Below are 12451 nucleotides of genomic sequence, written 5' to 3' on the forward strand. Positions count from 1 at the left end.
ATATTGAGAGAAAAAGAAAATATGTGTGTGAAATGAAATAAGTGAAGAGTCAACCAACCGACCCTTTTTTACTGTGAAACCTTTTATGATTGTTTTGTATTTGTAAGGCAGAGGGGTGTGAGGGGCTTTAATGGGGGTTTTAGTGGGGGCTCCAACCAATAATATTATGACGTGTGACAGAGAGAGAAACTGGATAAGGGGGTTGTTGGAGCCCCCGTTGGAGCCCTGGCCCCTGGTGTGGAGGGGCTCCAGCGAAATTTTTTATTTTTATTTTTTTATAAATATATTCAAACAACGGCATTTTTTTGTGTTAGTTTTGAGAGGATTTTAGGAGGAAGGTGTATAATTGTGAAATGAAGTATATTTTATAAATGTATATATTTATAGTTTAAGAAAATATATTTTTTTTAATTTAATATTAGCTCAATGGCTCTTTTCCGTAAACCTATATAGAAAATATATTTTTTTTTGTTTTTTTCGGCTCCCAACGGTCCAAAATACCTCAAAAGGTGTGCTCCTCTCTCTCTTCTCCCGCTAACCAGCTCACGCCTGCATTGTTTTTCGTGTTAACGCCTCGTTAGCGCCCCGGTGGTGTGGTGTTAGCGCCTGGGGGCGCGAGCGGAGGGGCTCTAGCGCCCCCGTTGAAGCCCCACACCCCTCAGCCTAAGGCTTCCAAGGCTCCACGTACATAATATTATCTCCTCTCCTTCCTTCTATTCAAATTACACCAAAATATCATTTCATTTTCTTCACTCCCTTTATTCTCTCTCTCTATAACCTCAATGATCCAAAACCCAAACACAAACATGCAACTCACACACTTAGGGTTCCATAACACTAGTTAGTTCCAAATACTACAGTACACCCATTACTGTGTGAAAGAGAGAATCCTTAAAAACAAAACCCAAATATTTAGTCAGAGAAGGAAGGAGAGGAGTTTATGTAATCATATCCATAAAAGATTCAATCTTTGAACTGGGTTTTGCTTATTATATTATATTATATAAAAAAAGTCGGTTTTTATTTATTTCTAGTGAATGAGTTTTGGTGGGTTTCTTGATAACTCTCACGGCGGCGACGGTGGTGCTTCCGGCGGTGGCGCTAGAATCGTCGCCGATATCCCTTATAATATGCGCTTTAAATCAATGTTCAACTCACCTGGCCTCTCACTTGCTCTTGTAATAATATTATTACTATTATGTATAATATTATTCTTATAATTTTTATAATTTTTAATATTAATAATATTAATATTTTTTATTTTTAGCAAACGACGATGGAAGGTGGTGGTGGGGTTGGTGAGATCGGAAGAATGCCGGAGAGTTACGACACCGGCGGCGGCGGTGGTGGTAGAAGGAGCCGTGAAGAGGAGCATGAGAGTAGATCCGGCAGTGATAACATGGACGGCGGCGGCTCCGGTGACGATCCCGACGGAGACGACGGAAAGCCACCGAGGAAAAAAAGATACCACCGGCACACTCCTCAACAAATCCAAGAACTTGAAGCGTAAATATTAATATTATTATTATTTTGTTTAAATGAAAACATTTATTTATTATTTTTGGGTTGTGTTTAGATTGTTTAAAGAGTGTCCTCATCCTGATGAGAAACAAAGATTGGAGCTTAGCAGAAGATTATGTCTAGAAACCAGACAGGTTAAGTTTTGGTTTCAAAACCGTCGTACACAGATGAAAGTAAGTCTAAAGTTTTTTAATATTTTAATTTTTAATAATAATGTTATTATTATTATTTTCAAAGTCTAAAGATTTGGAGTTTATGTTAAAGTTTTGATTTTTATTATTGTAGACACAACTAGAGCGGCACGAGAATTCGATTCTGAGGCAAGAAAACGATAAGCTTCGGGCGGAAAACATGTCGATTCGAGAGGCAATGAGGAACCCTATGTGCTCGAATTGTGGTGGTCCGGCTATGATTGGTGATATTTCTTTAGAAGAACAGCATCTTAGGATTGAGAATGCTAGGTTAAAAGACGAATTGGATCGCGTTTGTGGACTGGCTACTAAGTTTCTCGGCCGACCCGTCTCGACGATGGTTCAACCGATGCCGAACTCGAGTTTGGAGCTCGGTGTCGGTGGGAACCATTTTCATCAGCTTCAAGGCGGTGGTGGGAGTGGTGGTGTGCTTAGTTCGACTACATCGGCATTGCCGCTTGGACCACCGGATTTTGGGGTTGGGATTTCGAGTGTGTCGTCGGTTGTACCGTCTTCGAGGGCTAGTAATACTGTAATGGGAATTGATCATTCTCTTGAGCGGTCAATGTATCTCGAGCTTGCTTTAACTGCCATGGATGAGTTGGTTAAGTTAGCCCAAACCGACGAGCCGCTTTGGATTCGGTCCATTGAAGGGGGCCGTGAAGTTATGAACCAAGACGAGTATTCTCGGATCATTACTCCGTGCATCGGGCTTAAACCGAATGATTATGTCACCGAGGCATCGAGGGAGACGGGAATGGTGATTATTAATAGTTTGGCTCTTGTGGAAACACTTATGGATTCGGTAAGATCGAGTAGAACTTGCTTTAATTATTGCTTCTTGTGAATTAAATCATTTATAAATTATGATCTAGTTTATGTTTATGGTTGATTATTGTTATTTAGAACAAATGGGCAGAAATGTTTCCTTGTATGATTGCTAGAGCTTCAACAACAGATGTGATTGCAACCGGTATGGGAGGAACACGAAACGGTGCACTTCAATTGGTAATTTTCGGTTCAAAACCCTAAATTTTATTTTAATTACACACAATTAACTTATTAATTTATATATATTTAGATGCACGCCGAGCTACAAGTTCTTTCTCCATTAGTTCCGGTCCGGGAAGTAAATTTTCTTCGATTTTGCAAGCAACACGCTGAGGGTGTGTGGGCGGTGGTTGACGTGTCAATTGATACAATTCGTGACAACACATCGGCATTTATGAGTTGTCGAAGGCTTCCATCGGGGTGTGTTGTACAAGATATGCCAAATGGCTACTCTAAGGTAATAATATCAAGTTCACTTTTGACTTTCAAAAGTTGAAACTCCATATTGGTGTTTATAGTTTCTTTAGCTCGAAATGTGTTGCATTATATACGGATTTCTGTAGAAAAATGTGATTGTCGTTCCTTTTAAATTATAACTGATCGGTTTGACTATTAAAAGTAGTTTTAACGCTTCGTTAGCATTTATGGAGTTTATCAAGTAGGTGTGATTGGCCTTGGTCTTTAATGAGTTCAGTTGACACATGTCATCACTCAAAACCTTAAAACTTAGCTCAGAAATATGAATGCTTACCTAAATGTACAACTTTAAATGTACATATGATAACTCTTTAAGCATAATGTACAAGTTTCAAAATATGCATGCTTGTATGTGTACAACTTTAGATGCACATTATACAAGTCTTGTTACTATTCAAAGTTTAAAACTTAGTTGAGAGATATGATTGCTTAACTAAAATCTTAGAACTTGAAAAACAAAATAACTCTTATCTCGGTGTACATCTCATCATGCGCACGCTACAAGTTTACGTACCCGAAGCTCTTGATTTGCGTGACTTCTTTTTCGTCTAGTGATTAATCACATAAAATACCACATTTTCATCAACAAGATGAATTTTATAACACGAAAGGGAACCTTCTCATGGTGTATTTTATTCATATTAGATGCTATTTTGACTTACAGAAGTATCGATACTCCTTAAATCAAGCATACGAAATCAGATTCGATTATTTAATATTGTTCGTACAACTTTAAATTATTATATAGAATAGAAACATCTAACTGCTTGATTTTCCGAACCTTGAGACACATTTATTATTCAAATCACCTTGATCCTGGTTACTTTTAATAGTTAATATCATCGTTAGTATAAAACAATTGTTTGATGCTTCTATTCTTAGTCTTTGGCCATTTTTATATCATTTTATTTGTATTTTATTGCTTAAATCATGGTTTCTATGAATATATTATGTCGCTCATCGAGCCCATTTTCAAGATTTGTCTTTTACTATTGATTCAACTTATTTTAATTTCAGGAATTATTTCAATTAATTTATGTATAACTTATATTATATGTTTTTTCCTTTAGGTTACATGGGTGGAGCATGCTGAATATGATGAAAGTGTTGTTCACGAGCTTTACCGTCCGTTGATCCGTGCGGGGATGGGGTTTGGGGCACAACGGTGGGTGGCGGCCCTACAACGACAATGCGAGTGCCTCGCCATTATTATGTCATCAGCAGTGCCTACTAGAGGTAATACAGGTTCGCTTGTCGTTGTCTACAATAGTACATCTTTACATGCATAATGTAGTTAGAATATTATCATGATATATGCATATCTATATAATATATATGCAGCGATAACCGCTGGTGGAAGGAAGAGCATGCTAAAACTAGCACAACGGATGACAGATAACTTTTGTGCCGGGGTTTGCGCGTCCACGATTTACAAATGGAACAAGTTACGTGCAAACAATGTTGATGAGGACGTTCGTGTTATGACCCGACAAAATGTTGACGATCCCGGTGAGCCACCGGGCATTGTTTTGAGCGCGGCAACTTCCGTTTGGTTGCCGGTGTCCCCTCAACGGCTGTTTGATTTCCTTCGTGATGAACAGCTACGAAGTGAATGGGATATCTTATCTAACGGTGGACCCATGCAGGAAATGGCTCATATATCCAAGGGCCAGGATCATGGCAACTGTGTCTCCCTCCTCCGTGCTAGTGTAATCTTTCCTACCCCTCAAATAATATGTACCTTCATTTCGTAACCAATAATATGTTTAGAACTGTGAGAACTGTATAATGCACTTGTAGACGTGTTTTATATGGTTGTCGCAATTCTTAACATATTATAGGCTATGAACGATATGAACACACTATATATGTGTGTGTACACACACATATGTGTATATGTATCTCTTTCGTAACCAATAATATGTTAAGAACTGTGACAACCATATAAAACACGTCTACAAGTGCATTATACAGTTCTTAACATATTCTTGGTTATGAAATAATAAAGATAAACGCATAATGTGTGCATACACACACACAGTGATCACTTTAGAACCATTTTATATGTTAGAGAACTAAATCGTATTATACGGTTATCACATTTCTTAACATATTATTAGTTCTGAAACGAGAGAAAAACTTGCGTGTGTATATATATATATTATGTATGTATATATTTTTAGTATAATGGTTGATATGGAAAGAGAAGTCGGCATGAAACAAAAGTGGTAAGGTAATATAAAATGAAGGGCAAGGGCAAAAGTGTAATATTTAGAAGAGTCTATTTCAGATCTAACGTACAGGCTTTATTATAAAAAGTTTTTTAAGTAATTTTTTTTATCTGAAAAGAAAATCCAGAAAGTCAAAACACACACACACACACACTGTTTGCATGTGAGAGGGGACAGTAGATACCTTTCTGGTTTCAGACCGTACGTCACCGTTTTGGTTTTTTGGATGCTTTCCAAAGCAGTTGACTCCATTGGACAGTGACCACACAATCACTATTCTATTTTATAATTATAATTATTATTATTATTACCAATATCGACAAAATAATATTTTAAAATATCTATTCACATATTTCTTATACATGTGAGAAAAATTCCAAGATTTTGTATTATTCATGACTCATTTGGTAAAAGTTAAAAAAATGTTTTGTTTTTTTTGTTACAGGCAATGAATGCTAACCAAAGCAGTATGCTGATTTTACAAGAAACGTGTATTGACTCGGCTGGGTCGTTGGTGGTGTACGCCCCGGTGGATATTCCCGCCATGCATGTGGTGATGAATGGCGGTGATTCGGCTTACGTGGCGCTTTTGCCATCAGGGTTTGCTATAGTTCCGGATGGGGGTGGGAATCGTGGTGTGTCGGAGACGGAAAATGGAGGTGTTGGTGGCGGCGGTGGTGGATCGCTTTTGACCGTCGCGTTTCAGATACTTGTGAACGGCCTTCCGACGGCTAAGCTTACGGTGGAGTCGGTGGAGACGGTTAATAATTTGATATTATGTACTGTTCAGAAGATCAAAGCAGCCCTTCCATCTGATAACTAATATGATGGTGATTTTAGGCTTTTTGGGATATGGAAATTATTGGGTATGATATATAATAATAATGCCATACCTTATAATTTTCATGGTGGTGGTAATGTTGGTTGTTCCGGTGAAGGCGGTGAAATGTGAATGATAAATTGATAATAGTTTTTTGAAGGATTTTTGGTGAGTCAAGAACGAACCCAACCCTTGCTTTGTCATAAGAATGTCTGGGTCGACACCTGGCTTTTTACGGCAAAACAAAGGTGGTGGTTCGGGTATTGAGTCGGTCAACCCGGTCGGGTCTGGTGGGGGGATGTGGGGTTGATAATTGTTAAGTGTCATGAAGGGTATTGATCAGTCTTTTTGGTTTATTTTGTATGAAAGGCTTATTCATGTGGTTTCAATATTATGACTAATCTTAATTTGTGGGGTATTAGTTTTTGTGTTAATACCTTTAATGGTATAAGTCCAGTCTTTGGTATCTTTAATTTTGTAAGTAACATGTTATATATGAATATATTATTGGTAATCATATCTTAATACAGTTGGGCCAAATTACTGCATGAGGCTGTTGTGGATGCTTGGGGTGTTAACCCTTCCACGCTGGCCCCTGACCATAACGCCACCCGCCCACCCCCATCAGCTCCTTGCATCGTTATCCCAATACTGCCCCCGGTGTTGATGCCGCTCCGGCATCATGTTGGGGTGTTTTTTTTGTCACGTCAGACCGGCTAAGGGCGTTAGCCTAAGACGTTCGTCTTACTTCATTACTACGCAAGGCAACCACTATAATTTAATGCTGTATAGAAAGTAGGGTTGTTCATCGAATTGGGTAAAATGTTTTACGGTTTATTCAATTCAGCTTGTTCGGATTTCAACTTTTTTGAAAATTTTAGAACATTATTCAAAATTTGATCCGATTCGAATTAGGGAGATTCCTATCCGACCTAAATAATCCGTATAAGAAATATACACACTTAAGTTTTATTAAAAGAATAATGAAGTTATGGTTATAACTTATAAGGCAATTGTAAATATTAATGGACATGATTGTGTACACTAATAACATGTTATATATTCGAATTATTCGGACATCTGAATAATCTGAACTATCCAGAATTTATGTAATCCATATCCGAATCCGAATAAGAATTCAAATCAGATTATTTGGGTTTCGGATTCGGTTCGAATTTCAGTTTTTTTTTTGGATTTCTTGAACATCCCTAATAGAAAGTAGATGTAAGAATGATTTTGGTAGATTTTAGTTATTTAAGTTTTATTTATATTTTGGATTAAGAATGAGAAAGAGACTGCAATAAGAACGTGTTAGAGCATTCCCATCCATTCACTTGTATTCAAGACCATCCCATTGTTAAAATTTTCGTAAAAACAATTAAAAATCATAGAAAATATATCTACATCTCGCCCCTATCTCCACCCTCATATTTTTTTGGGAAATCAAACCAATACCCTAAAATTGTTTCTTACTATTCATCCTTCATATATTTTTCTAGTTTTTATTAGGTGAATGTGAGTGGAAGAAAGATGAATAATAATAAAAATATTACTTAATTTAATCGAGTATATAGTATGAGTGAGGATCAAAGGTTAAGGATAAGGAATGAGTAGTGAATTATCTATATAAAGTAAGTGAGGATCATGGCGCCATAGATGTTCTTGGTGGTGGGTTCGTAGGCCTTGTTGGCCCGGTTATTATTTGAAGTCCAAAAGGCAGACGGGTGGCCAGACCGATGCCCGGCCCGGTTTGGATTTCTTATTCAATAATTCAAAACCCTAGTTCAATTTCTATTTAATCAACGCTATGTACTTGTAACAATTTGCCACTCAATAAAGAATATCTAGTTGCCACTTGTGGACGTAGGCCAGTTTAGACCGAACCACGTTAAATCCTCATGTCCGTTTATTGCTTTCGTGTTTGTGTTCAGTTAGTGTGTGTGTTTAATCCTAACAAGTGGTATCAAAGCCTATGCTCGTTACACACCAGTGAATACGATCGCAGAAGAGTTGGTCAATTAGGGTTAGTCGCTGGCACACGTAGCCGTCAAACCCAACCATCGATCTAGTTGGAAGAAGGGTCAATGCCGACCAGTTTTGTTCATGTTGTGATTTATATTCGGTTTGTTTAATTGATTGGGCAAAAGTTTTTTTGAGCGGTCAGTTTAGCCTAGAATTATTTAGGTCGAGATCCTACTCTACAAAGAACGAGTCAAGAACAAATAAATCAAGATCCTATTTTCGCGAAGAACCGTTGTTTGTTAGAAGAAGCATTAAAGAAACGGAGAATCGGTGCCAACCGCGTTTGTCAGGTTCTCTCGTTTCATTTTTCTGATTTTTTTAGTTCGTTTTTCCGCTGCATGTTTAAATAGGTTGATTATTTAACAGAGTTCAGTAGAACAGTCGTTAAGTTCAAGTCCGTGCCGTTGATGTGTATGTCTCTGTTTTTATCCAGTTTTTCGTTTTTAGTCATTGTCATGGAAGAAGACGGAAATGCTTCGATACAGAAGTTTGATGGAAGGAAATTTGGTTGGTGGAAGATGCGGATTGAAGCGCTACTTTGTCAAAAAGACTCGGATGTAGTGTTTGAGGATGAAAAACCAGAAAAGTTGTCAGAAGAGAGTGGAAGAAGTTAGACAAGAAAGCTAGGGCTTGTACTACACTGTCGTTATCGAAAGATGTGGCGTTTAACGTCATGAAAGAAACCACAGTCTGTGGTATGATGGAGGCACTATCCAACATGTATGAGAAGCCTTCGGCAACAAATAAGGTCTATCTTATCCGAGAGCAAGTGAATACAAGAATGAAAGAGGGTGGGTCAGTTACAATGCATATCAATAATCTTAATTCGAACCTCTCCAGCTTAGTGTCAGTCGGCATTAAGTTTGATGATGAATTTCAAGGTCTTTTATTGTTATCCTCTTTGCCCGACAGTTGGTCGCAAATAGTGACTGCAGTTTGTAGTTCGTCTACAAAAATTACTTTTGATGGGATTCGAGATTTTATTCTTGGAGATGATTCAAGACGCAGAAATTCGGGTGAATCATCAAGTGATATATTAGTCATAGAAGGTAGAGGTAGGGGAAAACAACGAGGCAATGGGAGCATGAAGAGGAGTCAGTCTAGGACTCGCACATATATTGAATGCTGGGGTTGTAAAGAAAAGGGACACTTCAGGAATCAGTGTCCGAATGGAAAGAAAGAGGTGAACATTACAGAAAGACGACACAGATGAGGGTAACGTTGATGCTTGGGTGATGGATTCCGGTGCATCGTTTCATGCCACTCACTGTAGTGAAACGATGAAGAATCTTAAGGTTGGGGATTTTGGAAAGGTTCGACTTGCGAATGATGATATTCTAGAGGTTACGAGTATGGGAGATGTTGATTTGATAACTTCAGCAGGTACTTCTTGGACTTTGAACGACGTGAGGGTTATTCCAAGTTTATAGAAACATTTGATTTCAGTTGGGCAGTTGGATGACCAGGGGCACGATGTTAAGTTCGGGAATGGGCAGTGGAAAGTAGTCAAAGGGAATCTCGTGGTTGCTCGTGGCAAGAAAATGGTTTCGTTGTATATGGTCGATATGTCACCGAAAGGAGTGAATTCAGTTTTGGTGAAAGACAAAGTTCGGTTGTCACACCCCAAAACACGGCCTAGGAGTGCGACGCATATGTTGGTACCACAAGTGTAATTAAATAAGAGTTATGTTCAATTAGCGGAAGACTTGTAAAACTTGTGGATTTAAGTTGTAAATATTTACATAAACAAAAGTATGGAATTTAAAAGATTCCCGAACTAGTTTCAAAAGATTACTTGTTTTACATTACAAAACCACCACCATTTATATATTAAGTTATTACAAAACAAATCCGAGCCATCGGATATTCATAGCACTTCGTCACTCCAAGCGCTAATATTGTTCACCTGCAAAATGTAAGAAAATACGTCAGCAACGCATGCTGATGAACACGCTGACGCAAAATCTTTTCTTTTACTTTATTATCCCTCGAGACTACGCCTGCCTCGGCCCAACGTGGCTTAGGAATAACAAAGTTAAATCAACACATTATAAACTTGAGCCTCTACTCTAGGTCACCTCAGCAAACACCGCAACATTCGACTTAGTTAAGTACCCGTAAATATACACAAAAGGTCGTACTCCCTGCAGTAGAGCGTCCTACGACCTAGGGTGGTGCGGCGTGCCCACCGTGTAGTACCACCTATGTAAGGATCCTAACACACGTATACCACAGCCTGAGGGCTAAGTCTATACTCTCAATTATAAAGGTTTTAGGAACACATATTTCCTTGTAAACAATTTTCATATAACACGTTTGACTCATTTTAAAATTAGTTTAAAAGTTTGGGGGCGTATTCACCTTTTCTCTTTGGGATCGGCTTCACTCACCGTCCGAGGGTCTTTCCCTTTTTATCTCGCACCTATAGTACGAGTATAAATATTTGTTAGTCGGATATACAATCTGGCTTAAGACCTTTAGTCTTGTTTTATACCTCGATGAACCTTTAATTCATATATCTTATTTACTTGAAAACCTTTAGTTTAAAAGCAATTATAAACCTTTAGTTTATATAAAAAACCCGACGTTTCTTCTTCTCCAAGAAACATAATCTTTTCTTTTTATTATTTAAGAATACTCATTATTACTTAAATAATTATTTCATAACAAAGAATATAATCATATATACTTACACACATATATATATTTATCAATTCTCATATTCTTATCTCTTGTTTATTTGTTATGTTTTCTTTTCTTTTCTTTTATTGAGGTATCGAGTATAACCTCGACTTAAGGCTTAAGCCTTTAATATAATATTATATTATATTCATTTGTCGTTACGCCTAACCTTGTTGGTGTTTAGAAACCCTAGGAACTTGAGCAACATCTCAACGCCGCTTGATCTCCTTTGTCGTCAAACGATAACGCCAATCTTCAACACTCGTTGGCACGCTTATCGAGACGCGTCGCCATAATAACAAACACCTTCTTGATATGTGGGTGGAGGGTGGCACGCACTTCGAGGACATGTCGACACGGAAATCGAGGATCGGGACACGTTAATCGAGGTATTATGGCACGTTTGTCGAGGTGGATCGAGGGTATGATTGTTGGGATTTTAGAGAAAGGTTAGAGAGAAGTAAGAGAGCTGTTTGGGATGTGAAAATGTGAAATCCCGGACCTGCTATTTATAGACAATTTTTGGGGTCCCATCGCGGTACGCGATGGGTCCCTTGGCTAGCCCGTCGTGTACCGCGACGTAGGCTGGCTGAGTCATATAGTAGGCCTGCCACGTGGTGACACGTGGCAGGCGTTGCGCCACGTGGCACACGTGTCACAACGTGTCAGACCACGTCATCGCGTATCGCGATGACGTTGGTTTAACAGTGATCGCGTATCGCTGTTGACCGTTCTAGAAGCTTTGACCAAGCCCCATCGCGGTACGCGATGGGCTTGTCTTTTGCCCCGTCGCGTAGCGCGATAGGACAAGAAACCAGAATTTTCATTTTAAACCCTCAACTTTGCAAGTAAAAAACCCAGAGCCAAAGTGAAGAGTCAAGATGAACGAGCTAGGAAGGTTAAATCAGTCAAAGGACATCGTGACAGTGGGAGCAGAGGTCGTGTTTCAATTACAGTTCCAGGTCGACAGTGGATTAAGAAAAACAGTATCCCAGTTGTAGAAGTCTCTTCAGTTGATTACTTGCTGAATATGGAGAGTGTTTGTTCTCAGTGTATCTCAGGATCCGGTAGTTTGTTTCAGTGGGAGCCGGTAGGGACAGAGAACGGGTCAGAGCCAGTTTTATCCTTGACTGATGTTGGAGCTCCAGGGAGCTTCAACAAGCCTTCAGGTTAATTGATGAGAAGATGTTTTAATGTTCAAATTACAGAAGTACAATCAGGAGTGCAGACGAGAGTGCTCAAGGCCTCCGAGTGGGAGATTGTTGGGTTCGTAGGCCTTGTTGGCCCGGTTTATTATTTGAAGTCCAAAGGGCAGACGAGTGTAGGGTGGCCAGACCGAAGCCCGGCCCGGTTTGGATTTCTTGTTCAATAATTTACAAACTCTAGTTCAATTTCTATTTAACCAACGCTATGTACTTGTAACAATTTGTCACTCAATAAAGAATATTTAGTTGCCACCCGTGAACGTAGGCCAGTTTAGATCGAACCACGTTAAATCCCTGTGTCCGTTTATTGCTTTCGTGTTTGTGTTCGGTTCGTGTGTGTTTAATCCTAACACTTGGAATATTTTATGCTTCATTTTTGGTATATATTCAAAGGTAAAACTGTTTGGTAGAGTGGCTAGATTGAAGTTGTTAAGGCTTGCGCAGGCACTTCGGTTGGTTCTCGATAACTTT

The 12451-nt window shown here is 38.8% G+C and overlaps 1 protein-coding gene across 1 annotated transcript; it reads left to right on the top strand.

The window, feature by feature from the left end:
* Positions 1 to 937: 937 nt before the first annotated feature.
* LOC143623265 (homeobox-leucine zipper protein HDG1-like) lies at positions 938 to 6585 on the top strand. The gene is made up of 9 exons (XM_077094218.1): positions 938 to 1178; positions 1268 to 1506; positions 1577 to 1694; positions 1807 to 2517; positions 2619 to 2720; positions 2794 to 3000; positions 4091 to 4265; positions 4362 to 4729; positions 5697 to 6585. Exons 1-9 carry the CDS (start codon positions 1038 to 1040, stop codon positions 6072 to 6074), a joined length of 2439 nt encoding a protein of 812 aa, XP_076950333.1. The 5' UTR covers positions 938 to 1037; the 3' UTR covers positions 6075 to 6585.
* The last annotated feature ends 5866 nt before the right edge of the window (positions 6586 to 12451 follow it).

This window comes from Bidens hawaiensis, unplaced genomic scaffold, assembly GCF_021521415.1.
Source record: "Bidens hawaiensis isolate Kalapana, Puna unplaced genomic scaffold, B.hawaiensis_p1.1 tig00003356_1, whole genome shotgun sequence".
Lineage (NCBI taxonomy): Eukaryota > Viridiplantae > Streptophyta > Magnoliopsida > Asterales > Asteraceae > Bidens > Bidens hawaiensis.